The 16,577-nt window shown below is 41.6% G+C and overlaps 2 protein-coding genes across 11 annotated transcripts in view; one reads left to right on the forward strand and one right to left on the reverse strand.

Moving 5' to 3' along the window:
• The window catches only part of CSTF3 (cleavage stimulation factor subunit 3), a 68,450-nt gene extending 59,488 nt beyond the window's left edge, over positions 1-8,962 (forward strand). For all 3 annotated transcript variants that reach the window (XM_044425511.1, XM_044425512.1, XM_044425514.1), the window contains 8 exons: positions 1,015-1,158; positions 1,261-1,363; positions 3,030-3,099; positions 4,328-4,523; positions 5,528-5,681; positions 6,491-6,585; positions 6,736-6,796; positions 8,240-8,962. In XM_044425511.1, the coding sequence (XP_044281446.1) occupies positions 1,015-1,158; positions 1,261-1,363; positions 3,030-3,099; positions 4,328-4,523; positions 5,528-5,681; positions 6,491-6,585; positions 6,736-6,796; positions 8,240-8,442 (1,026 nt within the window). In that variant the 3' untranslated portion in view covers positions 8,443-8,962. The remainder of the gene's footprint in view (positions 1-1,014; positions 1,159-1,260; positions 1,364-3,029; positions 3,100-4,327; positions 4,524-5,527; positions 5,682-6,490; positions 6,586-6,735; positions 6,797-8,239) is intronic.
• A 2,090-nt stretch (positions 8,963-11,052) lies between these two features.
• TCP11L1 (t-complex 11 like 1) overlaps positions 11,053-16,577 on the reverse strand; it is a 28,805-nt gene continuing 23,280 nt past the window's right edge. For all 8 annotated transcript variants that reach the window (XM_044425946.1, XM_044425944.1, XM_044425942.1 and 5 more), the window contains 2 exons: positions 15,515-15,687; positions 11,053-14,100 (listed from right to left, as the gene is read on the reverse strand). In XM_044425946.1, the coding sequence (XP_044281881.1) occupies positions 13,883-14,100; positions 15,515-15,687 (391 nt within the window). In that variant the 3' untranslated portion in view covers positions 11,053-13,882. The remainder of the gene's footprint in view (positions 14,101-15,514; positions 15,688-16,577) is intronic.

Raw genomic sequence — 16,577 nt, forward strand, 5'->3', positions numbered from 1 at the left:
TTCTAATAGAAAACATGTCAGAATTTCAAAATTTCCATTTTTGCATAGAATGCTGCAGAATAAATCAAATAAACTTTTAAAAGCACACTTTCAAATGTCATTATGCTTCCCTTTATTTTTCAAAAATATAAAAGTACCCCACCTTTGTACTATTATTTGTACCTTGCTCCAGTTATTTTTCCACTGTAGGAGAGCAAAGCTTAGATTTTGCTGGGTGTTTTGTGACGTAGTAAAAAATGTCAGGCATTGTTAACCATTTCTGATCTTCACTGTTAATTAAAACAGAACTAATAATGGTTTCAGTGGCACCAATCACATTAGATGAAATGAAATGAAAGCTAGAGCGCTCCTGAAAAAACTGGGAATGCTTCTGAAAAGCCTTTTCTAATGATGCAAAGAACATGTGCACCCTGATCTGCCTGGGGATGATGCACACATGGATACTCTCTGATGAGATGAGCAGCCATGTGCACGAATAGGGGCTGTCCCCACCCAACCCAAGTCCTGTGGCTGCTCATGTGTAGCGTTCAGACACTTGGCTGTTCAGGAGAGGGAGGGAGGCAGGGTTTCACCCATCCCACTTCCTCCGTCTAACAGCTCTTTGCCATGATTGCCATACATGAAGCAAGGCTTTGGATGTGCAGACCAGGCTGTTGTGTGAACGTGCAGTTAGATGGAGGCTGCAGAAGCAAAGGGCAACGTTAACTCACCTTTGCGATTAGCTCTTAAGCCCTGTTGCTTTGAGGCATAGATTGGGGATTTCTGTAAAAGGACTGCACATAGAAATTCTTTGTTTTGTTATTTTGTTTTTCAAGGAAGCTGAAAATGGAAAAGCTCTTGATGGTACATTTTGGTGGGTTGGGAAATGCTTTAAATGCTGGAACGTGTTAAACAGATGCGGCTCTCTTGACTGAATGTTGGACTTTTTAAATGAAGGGAAGTTTAGATGAGCAGTGAGGTCATCATGTCTTCAAATACTGAACTTGACTTCAAAGATTGATCCTACTTCTTCAGGTATATATTCAGTACATGAAGTTTGCAAGGCGAGCAGAAGGCATCAAATCAGGCAGGATGATCTTTAAGAAGGCCAGAGAGGATGCCCGGACCCGTCATCATGTGTATGTAACAGCTGCTCTGATGGAGTATTATTGCAGCAAGGTAAATACACATAGTGAGTCAAAGGGTTGCTTCAGGCATTTGGGGGGTTTGGCGCTCTCACCCCGCCCCCCACCATGCTAATAATATCTTTTTTATTTTCAGGACAAGTCCGTGGCCTTTAAGATTTTTGAGCTGGGGCTCAAAAAATATGGAGACATTCCAGAATATGTTTTGGCATATATAGATTATCTTTCTCATCTGAATGGTAAGCTTTGGTAGAAGATATAATTCATTACAGGGTTTGGGATTAAACCTTTCACCCAGGGCAGGAACCATTTTTACCTGAAACTGAGTCAGGAATTTAGGATAATCCATGATGATCCAGGTCTCAGATGTCACTGCTAACTATATAGAAATGTTATTTCATCAGTACACAGATGGGACTTGACCACTTAGTGCTTTCTACAGGCTAGTTTCATCCAATCTTGTGCCAATAATAGCAGTTCTGCTGGCAAAAACTAACTTGCTCGGCATTAGAGAACATTAGAGTGTTGACAGTCTCCTCCACCCCCTGCTGCCCTGGTGTTCTTTGTATGTTTTGCACTAAAATTCCCAGCATTCCTAACCATTGGTCATGATGACGGGGGATTTTAGGAGCTGATATCCAAAACATCTGAACAGCACCAGGTTGAGAAGGCTAATTGAGATGCATGTTGGCATGTCCTGTGCATGTAGAAAACATGTAGGAAACTGGTACAGTGTAGTGGCTCAAAGGATGAGTTGGGAAGAACTTAGTTCAAATCTTCCCTACTTACAAATTTAGGAGTAGCTGTAAACAAACTGTCATTTTTCCAGTCCTTTTCTCCTTCTACAAAATCATAATAATGTTGGCCATTCAGTGCCACAAAGCCAGGCCACTGCTCTGGAGTGTCAGGCAGGAGTCTTACAGATGCAAGTGTTGCTGTAAAGACTGAAGAAATGGGTTGTATCCAGCAATAGAGATGTGAAACTCTGTCCCTCTGTAGCTCCCTGCACCTTCAAAAAGTCACTTCTGTGCAGTGGGGCAGAGATGCTGGGAGAATTCAGCAGGGCGAGTGTACACAAGCAGGCATGACTTTCCACTTGTGCAAGTAAATATGTGCAAAGCACTTTGAACACTTGAAATTAATTGCATATATTCTTACTGGTACTTAAACTAGATGAATATCGATTTCTCAAATGTGAAATTAATTTAAACAAATTAATTTAAGCAAAAGACAGAACACTTAAAACTCACAACTAGTCTACTGATTTCCTGCTAATTGGAATGAAGATTTCTTAATGGGAATAGACAGCAAAGAGCAAATAAGCCAAAGGCCATTTTGTTCAAAGTAGCACTAGGCAGTTGCTTCTTGCTGCTGCTACTGTTAGTTTTTAAACATAGTTTTTAATATTTCTTTTAAGGTTTAGATTGTTTTAATTTATTATGGGTGCAGTCTTATGCATGTTTAGACAAAAGAGTCCTCTAATGCCAAGCATTCCATTCTAGCTGGAAATGTTTGGGAGTCGTAGTACTCCTTTCTGTGTACACATGCATAAGATTGCACCCTGTGAGCATGTATACTTTGCATCTCTTGTTTGTACTAGTAGCACACATGTATGTGTGTCTTGTGGAGATAGAATAGAAAGCGTTTTTCTCTTCTGCACTCCTGAGATGCTACGTTAGGAGGCAAGACTTTTTCAAGCATAATAGAAGCAGCATTAGTCTATCTGTTTATCCATGAGGAAAGGGTGGATTGCATTTGGGTTGTTCATATTTCATTGGAATCAAAACTACTTCAAAGTATTGTTTCATCCTCCCCCCACCCCCGTATAATGCCCATTTAAAAAAATTATAAAAATATATTTGAAGTGTGTTTTCATCTTCTTTTTTATTTTTATTTTTTTAATAGAGGATAACAATACAAGAGTTCTGTTTGAACGTGTATTAACCTCAGGGAGCCTCCCACCTGAGAAGTCTGGGTAAGCGTTGCCAGAGCTCCTTTCTGGGGTGGGGGCTGTTCCACTGCATGCAAAAAGACCTTGTGCAGCATAGATGAGGGGGCTGTTTAACAAGGGGAGCAGAGGAAGGAGGGGGGTCATTTTGTTTAGATACTGTGTGCATTCACTGCATTCCTAAATGAGCAGTTGGCTACTCAGGCCACAGACTGCAGGATTTTCTATGCAGTTCATTCCTTAGATGTCAGAGTATGCTCTGATGGCACCTGGGACCATCTCTCCTCTGAGGATAGTGTAGTCTCTGTTGTCAGCAAGTAGATTTGGCAGATACGGAATCTGCTCGAGCAGTTTTTCTTGCATGTATACTCAGTTCTGGACCTCCTTCCTAGGTGATTTTTCCATTCCTGCCCATCCCATCAGTCTTTATTCACTGCTTCCATTAATCCCATGGCATCCGCAGCTGCACAGATAGTTCTGTGATGGCCTGGCCCGCACTGCAAGAACAGGAGACTTGGGGAATTACATTAAGAAGGAGCAAGATATTTCTGCTACCATTGCATTTTCAGGTTGTCTGTGTCAGAGGTTGCCACCAGCTGCTGCAGCTTCCAGATAGTATAGTGCAGGCTTCCCCAGTCGGATGCACTCCATATATGTTAGGTTGTGGTCCAACATTCTGCAGTCGGCTATTCTGGCTGGGAATGCTGGGAGGTGTAGTCTCTGGATGGGGAGGCTGGTGGAGTTCCATGCAGTCTGGGCACGCAGTTCTTCTTGTCTCCATTCCAGCGCTCCCACTATTTTTGCAAAGAGGGCACACACACTGAGTGGCTGCTGGTGGCGGCAGCAGCAGGAGCAGGCATATGTCTCCCCTATGCATCTGCTATGGATTCTGGACAGGGAATTGATGAGGCCCCTAGGAAGCCTTTGATTGTTGACTGGCAACCGTCCCTCCACCCTGTAGTTCTTTTCTGCTTCTGTGGGAACAATTCTGATGCCAAAGCAGGATTGACTCTTCTGGATGGCAGGACACTGGAAAAAGCGGGTGAGGGATGGTTCTTCAGTCAGTCGACAAGCAGCTGTCCGCTTTGCAGCGCCCTGGGCTTTTGAAGCCTGCTGCTTGCTGACCAGTGTAGAGGCATGCAGTTCAGTTCAAAGAGCACGTTTTCAACAAGGTGTTTCTGTTCATTCCCCCTTTCACGTTTTACATGTTACTTTTCCCTTGAGCATTTGTTCTCTTTTTGTGTTTTCTGTGCAGAGAGATATGGGCACGGTTTTTAGCTTTTGAGAGTAATATTGGTGATCTGGCTAGTATACTAAAAGTGGAGAAACGAAGATTTACAGCCTTCAAGGAAGAATATGAGGGCAAAGAAACAGCTCTGCTAGTAGATAGATACAAGTTCATGGATCTGTACCCCTGTTCTGCTAGTGAACTCAAAGCTCTTGGTTATAAGGTATGGAGATAAGGACATTCCTGAATATTAATATGGAGAAGGAATGTGATCTATTAATATTGCTACCTTGGAAAAGTGCATTTTTATTTAATTTCTTTTCTTTTTTGGAAGAGTGTTCATTTAACCCTTTTAATTGACTTAATATATTATTTTGCTAGTTCTAATTGAATAACCATTCAAGTACAAGGAGTTTTTCTAGAACCATGCGAAGGTTGTTTCCAACATGGCAGTTGTTATGGTGTACTAAACCATTCATGGGTTATGGCTCATCCCATAGAAGAATCATATGGTTGGAAGGGGTATTGAAGGGCATTTGATCCAATCTCCTGCTCAGTGCAGGATCTATAGTGCAGGATGCAACTGCAGGATTTCTGCAGATGTTCCTCAAGCCCCTGCCTTAAGCAGAGGAGGCCCCATCGTCTACCTCCATGGCTGCATGCCCTGGGCTGGAAAAAAGAACAGGTGGCTCTTAAGAAAATCATCCCAGCTGCATAGTGAGCTATTGTACTTGTGTGCTTTTGTACTCGATAACAGCAATTCTGTGGAACCATTTAAATTGCCTCCTTATGGTAGATATAAAATGAATACTAGCGCTTCAAAAAACAGCTAAAAAGCTCTTGATGAAACCCATCCCGCATTTTATTCCAGCCAGGTCCTAAATAACTGCATGCTTTAAAAAGTTATTGGCCACAAGGGCAGCATCTAATGCTGCTATGCTGGCAGAAATGAATAAGAGGATGCTTGTGCCACCTGGCGCTGTCTCCATTTGGTTGGTCTCAGCTGCTGCTTCATGCAGACCTTAGCGGTGCCCCTCTGTCCCAGGCTAGGCAAACAGCATTCTGCTTCCACCGTCTACACTAGATTAAGAAAAGGGATCTAGAAGCAGACATTGCTCTGTGGCTGACATTTCCTAAGCCCAGTTTAAGGGAACAACAAGGTGGAAGCTGGTGACACCTTAAGGAATCTTCTTAAACATAATCATTGCATCTTCTCATGTTTTCCAGGATGTTTCTCGTGCAAAGCTGTCAACCATAATTCCAGATCCTGTTGTGGCTCCTTCAATAGTGCCTGTGCTAAAAGATGAAGCGGACAGGAAGCCAGAGTATCCAAAACCAGATACCCAGCAGATGATTCCATTTCAGCCGAGACATTTAGCACGTAAGCTAATTACTTAAAAATTAAGAAATCTTAATCTTGCCATTTCCCTTATTCTTATTGACCCTTTAAAAAAGATTCCATGATCCTACAGTTCATTCGCATCCATACATGCACTTAAAACTGTGTGGACCTTATTGATAACTTCAATGTTTACACGAAAGTTATAAGGGTAGTTATATGGAAGCAGTTAAAGTGGATATTTTAAGTATTTACTTGGAATTCAAGTACAATTAAAAGTATTTCAGATAGAATAATGGGCAGAGGAATCCTGTGCCCTATTTGGAGAGCATGTCAGGGACCATAGGATGTGAATTCTCTGCATCTCCCCTGGAATCAGTTGACACTGCTATGACTTCAAGATATCTGAACCCACACCTTTCCCCCATGCCCTTGCAGCCCTTCCATGTCTGCCACAACATCAGAAGAATCACAGGGAGGCAAAGGGATGGAGGTTAGGAAGGTGGAAAGGGTCGTATCCACAAGAATTGAATGCTCTGCATCACCTGTCCTTCCTGAAGTGTGGTAGGCCAGCTTGATGTGCCAAGAGGCGCATCCAGCGGAAACTGTTTTTAAAAAGGATGAATGAGAGGTGTTTTTGCTAACATCCTCTCAACTTGCCTGGCATCTGTTGGGAGGGCATAGAATAAAAAGAAGGCTGGGAAGTAGGACTGCACTCCCTGGTTTCCCCAGCTTTTGCTCATTTCTTGTATGATGCTTTGTAAGATCAGCCCCCTAAAATGAAAAACATGCATCCCATTGTCTTGTTCCTTTCTTAAGACTAAAATGTGAATTGTTTTCTTGCTTACTAGCTCCGGGTTTGCACCCAGTTCCTGGTGGTGTCTTTCCTGTCCCTCCTGCTGCTGTAGTTCTAATGAAGCTTCTCCCACCTCCTGTGTGTTTTCAGGTTGGGTCATAATATTTTGAAATATTTTTAAAGCTTTGCAATCTGAGAGCGTTCTACTTGAATGCATTACAATTTTATTACATTTAATTATGATGGTTGTATAGCGTGTTTCCTGTTAAACAGACCCTCTTTGTTCTTTTGCTCTTGCAGGGCCCATTTGTGCAAGTGGATGAACTCATGGAGATTGTCAGGAGATGCAAACTCCCAGACAGTAAGTAATTTTTGTCCTCTTCGAGACATATGGGGTGTCACTGTGTGGTGTTGTTTAATTGATATTCTGAACTCCTGGGGATGGCTATTTCAGTTATTGAGAATTTAGGGAGTGATAAGATTGCTCTTTGAGTTTGATCCTGATCAAGCATAGTGCTTTATTAAGGACAAAAATGATGTAAGCCCCTGCTGTTAGATACTTAAATAATTGGTTAGAGGATTTCTAGTTCAAATAGTGAATGATGAGCTGTAGTACATATAGTGTTTGAATATATTTTTTCAGAGATTTACTGTTTGTTCTCATTTTCTGAGACTGCACTTATTTATTTATTTAAATCATTTCTATGCCGCCCCCATCGCAACAAAGGCTCGGGGTGGCTCACGACATAAAAATACAATCAATAGTTTAAAAACTGGTACCATCTTGGCTATATATTAAAATCTATAAATACAATAAGAATAAATTAACAGTTAAAATAACTTTTAAATAAAAAGGTCTTTGCCTGGTGCCGAAAAGCAAATATTGACGGCGCCAGGCAGACCTCTCTGGGGAGAGCATTCCGTAGGTGGGGCGCCACCACAGAAAAGGCCCTCCTCCGGGTACTCACCCTCCTAATATCCTTCACGATTTCCGGAGAAGGGCATCCACTGTCGATCATAGGGGGTGGGTGGGCATATATGGACGCATTACCATTACCAGTCCATTACCATGTAGATTTGTAGATTTGGAAATCTACAGATTTCCAAAAGTTTTTGAACAGTGCCTTCATCCTTATCAAGCCAATTGAAGTCCTGGCCTAGTTTAAGGTGCTCATGACCTATAAAGCCCTAAATGGCTTGGGTCCTGGATACTTGAAGGAGCACCTCCTTCCCTCTATGCCCTCCTGCCCCTTGACCTTCTTTGGGAGCTTTCCTTGAAAGAGATTAGGAGGGTGTCTACCCAGAGGAGGGCCTTCTCTGCAGTGGTGCCCCGATTATGGAATATGCTTCCCAGAGAGGTCCGCCTGGCTCTGATGCTTTTTTCTTTTCAGCACCAAGCAAAATCCTTTTTATTTTCCCATTATTTTAATGTTTAATTGGTTTTAATGTGGTTTTTATATTATTGAATTACTGGATGCTGTGCCCTATTTTATCTTTTGCTTTGTTGTAAACCGTCCTGAGACAGCAGAAGATGGGCGGTCTATAAAAGCGATAGATAAATAAATAGGAAGGCAGACAGGCTAGCTAAAAATTCATTAACTACCCTGAGTGTTATTGAACTGAACCCTGGGAAAGAAATTTTAATACATAAATAGGGTTTTGCCAAGCTGTATAAAAAAAGGATTGCAGTTCATGTGCAGTGTTTGCTCTAGTATTTTGAAGAAACTAGTCATTTTTAAGTGATGGACTTTTTCCTGTAACTGTATTTTTCATTAAGCCAACAATCTTCTTCCCTTTTCCAAAGGTGTAGATGAAGCAGTAAGAATCATTACTGGAGGTTTGCCTGACCTATCAATGGAAGGGAATGGACCTTTGGAAAACAATGCCCTTCTCAATAAATCTGTGAAAAGACCAAATGAAGATTCAGATGACGACGAGGAAAAAGGTTCAGTGGTTCCTCCTATTCATGACATTTACAGAGCACGGCAACAAAAGCGAATCCGATGAAACTTTGCAAACACAACTGTGCAAAACAAGGACTTATACCAATTTTTTTCCTTCCACAAATCAAATGTTTAAAAGGGATTGAAATTTCTAACATGCATCTTGCAACTGAAGTTGTTTTGTTACTGTGGTGCCTCTTTTTTACCAGCTGGATCCTCATCCAAAAAAGAAAAAAGGGCAGATGGATCTTAAGAACAAGCAAATTTGAGCTATGGCAGGAATTTGGTTTTGAACACAAACCACACAAAATGTCTGAACTGCATCTGGTTGCTCTTCAAATGTATCCCTCTCTACCATGAGATCTTGTGGGGATTCTTACAGTTTTATTTTAAAAACTGTATAGCTTATAATTGTGAAATATTTTAAATTCACACTTCTGGAAAAACAAGCAGTTGTTCTCGGTTTGCTCATGTAGTGTCTGTCCTGCCTTATTCTTTGTTTTTATTTATGGCAGAATGAATGGAAACTGTTTTGTAGTTTAAACTGAAAAACCATTCCTTTCGAATAAAGGCTCTCCATAATGTTTTGGCTCATGCTGTTCTCTTGCTAGTGCAGTAATAAGTAGCACTAACTAAAAGCTGCTAACAAAGCCAGCCTAGAATGGGGACTGAAGGCTACTTGGAGGTTGGGAAGGAGAGCAGGAGCAGGTCTAAAAGCCCTCTGTCTCAGGGAATCAGGCTTCCATGGTATGGGACTTCATTTGCCTCAATTTTTTTTTCTAATCCTGGATGTGCACACTGTTTTTCAAATACCTGAAGAAAATGAGTTTTGAAATAATTTTCAATAAAAGCTCTCCTATTCATTTTGTTTGACAGTCAGATGGCTGCTGTTTTGCTGTCATATTCCACATAACCTTTTAATGTTTGAGCATACCACAACAGTTGCTAAATGAATTACTATGATCAAAGTTCATTTTTGCATTTGGTCAAAAGCATTGACTAACCATTTTATGAATCTATTATTAAGCAGGCTGCAAGGATGAGCTAAACTAAAACCATAGTTTTGGAAGCGTGTTTGCTGAAGCAGATGCTACTGTGAAGGATCCTTAACAAGCCCTTGAAACCCGCATTATCTTTTTCCTAACACTTAAAAGGGTTTCCTAAGAGGAAATGACAGGCCAAGAAATGAAGATCTGATGATGCCAGTTTACCAACGATATTACATGGTCTGGTTCTGCTCTATGTAGCTTGTTATAAAGGTAAAGCCAAGGGCCTGGCCAATACAGTGCCTCCTTGGCAGTTTGATTCCAATTCCCCTAAGCACCAGTCAGGAATGCCAAAGGCCTGGGATTAAAGGAAGCAGGTTGTTCATTCAGAGGCTGTCTGACACTTAATAGAATAAGTGCTTACAGATTTTAATTTTTGGAGTTGGATGTTGTGTGATCTCAACTTGCCTATTCTTATCTGGCTATCAAATTCCATACACAGAACAGGAATGACATCATTAACTGCATTAGTAGGGGCACTTTCGTACATACCAGGCAAATGCAGGTAGAACTATACATTGTTCACTGAAAGTGCGGTGTATATCCTTTAGCAAATGCAGTTTTTTTATATTAGAAGAACAAAACAATCATAACCCAGACTGTAACTTAAGAGTCAGTTTACATATGAATTCTCAATATTACAGCTGATACTATGAGAGGGAGCCAGGAAAGAGAGCTCTTACTCAAGAGTGTACACCAAAGAATATTTTTTTCAAATGGCCAAATTTACATGCCCGTTTTTTAAAAATCCAGATTCATGCGGATGGATTTATGAATTCATGCAAAAAATTACATAATGGAAAGACATACCATCTTCACTGTTGCAAAGCTGCATGCAGAGACAAGCTTGTAGCCTTCAAGCTTTTTTAAACACAATGCTACCATCCTACTGCAGCTGCTCAGTAACCGGAGTCAGTAATACCCAACACAGCAGTGTGAATGAGAGCTACAGATAATTATCATTTCTGTCATGTGGTCACTGGCATTCCAGGAGAGGCTTTCAGCATCTACCACATTGTTTGCAGTACCCTGCATCTAAAGAATTTCCTACCATAGCAGGGGCAGTCAAAACTTAGGCTTGCAAGATTTATGCTGTTTTTACTAAGATTTCAAAATGGAGCTAGGTACAAAGGATAAAGATTGAAACTGAAAAATTCTGAGCCCAGGAATTTGTTGAGTACGAAAAAAAAATTGTCACCCACAACTGCAAGATAACCAAAACACTCCTAATTAATCTTTCCCCCGCAAGTTTTCTATTCAGCCCACAAAGAAGGATGTTACTATTGATGCTACTATTGTAAAATTATTGGGAATCAGAACCTTGGTGATCTACTGCAATTGTCTAGACAGATCTACAAGTAGATTCTGTTTACCTTTTCCTCATCCATTTTAGAGCAACTCAACAGGTGAAACACCTCTGCATACCTGTAGTTCTTGAAGAACCTTTAATCCATCACTTTCCCATCTAGGACAACATGTATATACAAATACACAAGAAAAACTGACACGTATAGCAAACATTACTGAAATAACAAAAGGAACAATAAAAAGATGCTAAGTTAGAACTGCATGCAAACCGAAAGAAAGAATTAGGTTAAATGCTAATGATCTGAAATTGCAACATCCAGTCTATTGCATAAAATTATTTATTACACAGAAGTTAATTCTCAATGATGCAGGTAAGGTACAGACAACATAAACACCAAAGAAGCAGTACTTCACAGTATTCATAGCTTCAAAGAAATACACAAACACATACAATTTAGATAATGTTGATAAATACTGAATATCCATTTACAATTTTTTTCCCTTTCCAATGTATGGACAAACCTATGCTCCCAGTGGGGGCAGGGAGAACCAAGGATAGATAAACTGCCTTATCTACAGCCCCATCAGGCTCATACAGGTAAGAATGGAAAAGAGGGAAGGGTGGTGGGTTCCTTTCTTCCCCTCAATGCTGTGATGCCTTTAAAATACAAATGCACAATTTCTCTGCCATTGGAAAGGCCATTGCTGTGCAGGGGACAGCTGGCGTATGAGAACTCCGTCAAGGGCGGACCTCTTCCTCCCTTCCTCTGCTTAGAGAAGAACCAAACTATCTTAGTCCCACTGGGGCCTAAGAGTCCCAGGAGCCATAGGACTGCAGCAGCATCACTTCAAACTACACAACAGCAGGGTTTTTTTTCAATGGTCAAATGCGAGAGGGAGCTTAAGCTAAGCTAACAATTCCTTTGGCTAGAAACAGGGATTGTATTTTAATCAATGTAGACAGACAGACACAATCCAGGCAACACTACATACAGTATTCTAACATCTAGCCAATTCCAATGGGAGAGAGTTGTGTTTAACTTTGACTGAACTGTGCTTAGCCTTTCTCCATGTTAACAATGCCCAGTTTGTTACTTTGGGTAGCAAAGTAACAGTTTGGGTAATCCAAGGTAAACTTTTTTCACAGATAGGAATAATTTTGAACTCATAAATTTGCCTTATATTCAAACCCTGAAAGCAATTAGATCTCAAATGCAAAGGGCCTAATACTTAGGGAGAATGTTACATGCACTGAAGAATAGAAAATGCTGGGGTATTTGGTCTGGTTGATTAAGAAGTCTATGTTCTAAATGACTGTACCAAAATAGCTCTTGCTTAATTATTCATGGTGTAAACAAACTACTTGCTTAATGGAGTGCTCTGTCTTTCTGACCAATTTCTAAAGCCACTATGCAAGCTTATTCTTGTCTTCCACATTTTTGACTTAGTATCTATGTTTCCTTTAGTCATGTGGAAAAGCAATGAATAGGTCATCTCGTTAAGAAACACTGTTAATTTTCTCAAGCATCCATATTTATAAACTCCTGGAGAAAAAAAAACTTAGCAGTAAAATTTCCACAAACTCCATGGAACATTAAAAATAGTTTGCAACCTACTATAAACATCATTGCCAAGCATACAAATGACCTCTTTCATGGAAATCGGCATCCTGCCGGTGGATTGCCTGCTTGATCAGGCCGAAGCCTGCAAAAGGCTGCTCTATGGGGCGAAGCAGCAGCAAGGGGGGAAGGAGCAGAATTCACGGGTGTCAGTGCTGGCCCTCTCTGATTACTGGGGCACATGCCAGGCAGCACACCTGCACCCGCATGCCAAGGATACTTGGAGTGAGGGCTTGGTACTCTCTTTAAAGGGTGTCTCAAACTAGGAGCTTAGCCCATCTTCTATTATATAAATACTTTTACCATATAAACTCCAGCAGCAGATTCAATGGATACATCTTTATCCAGCTGCTTCAGACATAGAAAGTTTTACTTGTCTATTAGCATTTTATGTTACCAGCAACAAAAACCCCAAGAAATATCACTCTTATCAAAAGAAGTTTTAGTTCTCACATTGCAGAAGTGAGAAACACCATCTTGTCATTCATGTGAATACTGAAGTAGAGAAGAACCAGAAAATACTCTACAAAAATATATATGCTTTTGGTAGAATACCTGCAGGTACAGAAACAAGTATCATAGAAAAAACCATGACTGGCAGAAAGGCTAAGAGCCTTAGTTTGCAGACTATATATAAAGTGCTTTAACCAGCAATATCCAACTTTTGAATTTGTGGAAAACTACATTACTGTTATATGGTTCTTAAAGCCTGTTCTAGCAACTATAACTTAGTGTAAAAAGGTAACTTTACTAACTCTTTTGCATCAAAATTCATGCTTAACAGCTGGCTTCAACAACTACCATTTTTGTTTTGCCAGGGGTTCCATTTCAAAGAGCAAAATTAACTCTTGCTTGGAATTAAATACTAACTCAGCCTATTTTAATGCATCATGGTATATTCACTCTGTACTCAATCTCTGCTACTGAATTATTGAAATGTTTTGTGGGAAAGTCATTTTCCAAAGGTCACAAGGTTGCTACAACACATAGGAATTAACCAGCCTGATCCAATGGATGTGATCCACACATACAGCCAGAATTCCACATGTGGCAGGATGCATCAGATTAGTACGAAGAGAGGAAGGTGGGAGAAACTCTTCCCACCACTTGCACGCACCCTCTGCACAACTGACTGGAAAAAAGCAAGATGTGGTGGGGAGAAGCTTTGAGATAAAGAACACCCACTGACTTTGGGGGCAGGATGGCTTGGGCACCACTCCTGCGCCATCACACGCTACGCTCCTGGCCCTCAAACCAACCTGTGTCATATCCTGCTTCACTCGGTTTCTCATGAGCCCTGGACTGCAGTTGGGCAACAGGAAAGGAACAGGGGATGGCAAAGATGACCATGGGGCTCCCAAGAGACAAGTGGGGGCTGAAGGAGGCAGCTTCTTTCCAATCCTGGTAAGTCTGACAGAAACATAATTGTAACAGCAGGTATGCAGCCTTCTACTACCCTACCCTACTCTGGGTTGAAGCCCTCACCTTTAGGGCAGCATACAAACGAGTTCAAGATTCTCCATTTTTCCCCTCACAGCGGTGGTAATTCTTTGATATTCAGTATTTTGCTGAGAATGTCATCATAATAAGGACCGAAGACCATCTTGTTGTAGTTGACAAGGCGGACATACTTGACAGCAATTTCCTCCAGCTCTCTCTGAACAGGGCCTAATCCACCAGGAATAGCGGGAAGGGATTTCTGATGACCAGCAGCAAGGAAGCTCTCCAAAAATGACTGGATTCTGGAATCTTGAAAAAGGAGGTAAGTATGTTGGTAAGACTAACAAAGAGATCCTGGTTTCCTCTTGAGAGAACTAACCCGAGACAGACGCACTTTGGAGAGGTCTACTGTATCATGCTTCGATAGTTATCTAAAATCTTCCTCAGCTCTTGCAGTCAAGTTCAGTTTCAGAGAAGCTGCAACAGCTGCACTCTACTTGTGGACAGGACCTAAATGCCACAGCAGCAGCATGGTTTAATTTACCACTCTTATCGCCACCAACAATGGTCTAACTGAAGACACTTCGGTCCTTTGGAAGTGGGGCAAACACTCACAAGTCAGGACATTTTCAAAGGGGGGAGGAAAGAACCTTCTGGGTATTTGACCCCAGGTGAGCTAAACCTGATCCCTTTGATATCCCTGCTTCAGCATCCTCAGGCACAATCCTATGCAAGTTTAGACAGAAAGAAAGGCTGACAACTCCCATCATGCCCCAGCCAGCGTGTCTGAACTTCATAGGACTGTGCCCGTAACCTCTTCATTCTAAACACACCTGTGTATCTCAGCCTCCCTGTACCAAGAGGACACCAGCATCAATAGACACGAAAGAAAGCCCTGCTTCACATGACGTGCAGATATTCCAATCATGCATGGAGAACATCCTCCCTCTTGCCAAGCATTCCTTTAAAAAAAAGAGGGGGAGCTGCATCTCAGTGGCAGGTTGCCCCCCCTGCATGCACAAGGCCCCTGCACCTACTCACAGCACCCCAAGGTATTATTAGGGCTGGGGAGAATCTTGTGTGACACCTTGGAAAGCTGCTGTTGGCCAACACTGACATTATTGGGGTAGCTGGATCAAGGGTGTGAATTAGTGCAAGGCAGCTTCCTATTGTCCCTTTGACAAAGTAGCCTTGTAGGATTATTGAAGGCAATTCTATGCAAGAGGCCCACTCCCAAGAATGTGTATATATGGCTGCAGCCTGAACCGCCTTCTAACAGTGAGGATGCATAAATGGGTTTTACACATTAACTCTCTGCTTTCATTGAGACTGCCCAAGTGAACTGGGATTACCATTCAGGATGTTAGCTCCTCTCTCTTTAAGAGGCTGCAAGGAAGCAAGGCATTGTGGGATTCAGAATGCACCACAAAAGGACTCAAGATATGTGCTGCTGCCAGCCAGAGACCAGGAGGGAAAGGAGGGCTGAAACAACCCACAGTGAGAATGACTGTGTCAGGCACATCTTGGGTTGTTCTGAGCCATCCCGCCGTGGCTTGTTGGCAGGGTGGCTTCACATGATGTGCAAATACACCCACTGCAACCTCTCCTCTGAAAGGGTGTGTATGCACATATTTAAAGCATTCCTGTTCTCTGTTTACCACACCTTCTCAAACTCCTTTGGTCAATCTCCCTCATACAAACTCCTTCAGTCTACTAAGCATACCTATCAGTTTGCAAACAGTGTTATCAGGATTGGCCACTGCCTGGATTTGTCCTTTAAGCACAGCTTCTTTCTCAGGTGTGAAAGGTGTGAATCCATGTTGGGAAAGGCAACTATTAACTTCAGCACCTATTTTTTCACTTAGGACAGCCAACGCTTCATTCAAGTTAAAGGAGCTAGGGAAAAAAGGGTCAGAATATTTAAAGATAGTTAATAATACATTGCATCAGCTTATGACATTAAATTAACATGACCTATTTGTTTAAAAGCTTTTCAATCCGCCTTACAGGGCACCCTCACAAAGTGATGTGCAGTATTACAAAAACATGAGCATACATATTACAATCAAACACAGAGGCATATAAAACATTAGCAGCTACTAATGGTTTAAGCACCAATGCAGACTAGTATAAGTATGTCTTCAAGATTGTTGTTCCTAAAAGCTACCAGTTTTGAACATGCCATACCTCCCTCCCTGGGGAAGGTGCTCAAAAGATGGGGGTCCACCACTGAAACAGCCTAATGCCTCTTGCTGGTGGGTCAGAGACTGGGTCTCTGGCACTGATTTTATGTATGTATGTATGTATTTATTATGTATTTATTTATTTAGAAAATTTCTAGGCCGCCCCATTCGCCGAAGCCTTGGGGCGGCTTACAAATAAATAAATTAAAATACATAAATAACAATATAAAATACACATAACTGTATAAAATAAGTTGCCCTGGCCAAAAAACTTTAAAATAAAAATAACATTAACAATTAAAATAACGCTTGAATAAAAAGGTCTTCGCCTGGCACCAAAAAACAAATGACAGCGGCGCCAGGCGGACCTCTCTGGGGAGCACATTCCATAGATTGGGCGCCACCGCTGAGAAAGCCCTCCTCCGAGTACCTATCCTCCTAATTTCCTTCACGGAAGGTTCCCGGAGAAGGGCCTCTCCCACTGTTCTCAGGGGGCGGGCGGGCATATATGGACGTAAGCGCTCCTTCAGGTAGCCAGGACCCAAGCTGTTTAGGGCTTTATAAGTGATCACCAACACCTTGAATTGGGCCCGGACTTCAATG

This window comes from Varanus komodoensis, unplaced genomic scaffold (genome assembly GCF_004798865.1).
Source record: "Varanus komodoensis strain SLA01 unplaced genomic scaffold, ASM479886v1 scaffold16, whole genome shotgun sequence".
Classification (NCBI taxonomy): domain Eukaryota; kingdom Metazoa; phylum Chordata; class Lepidosauria; order Squamata; family Varanidae; genus Varanus; species Varanus komodoensis.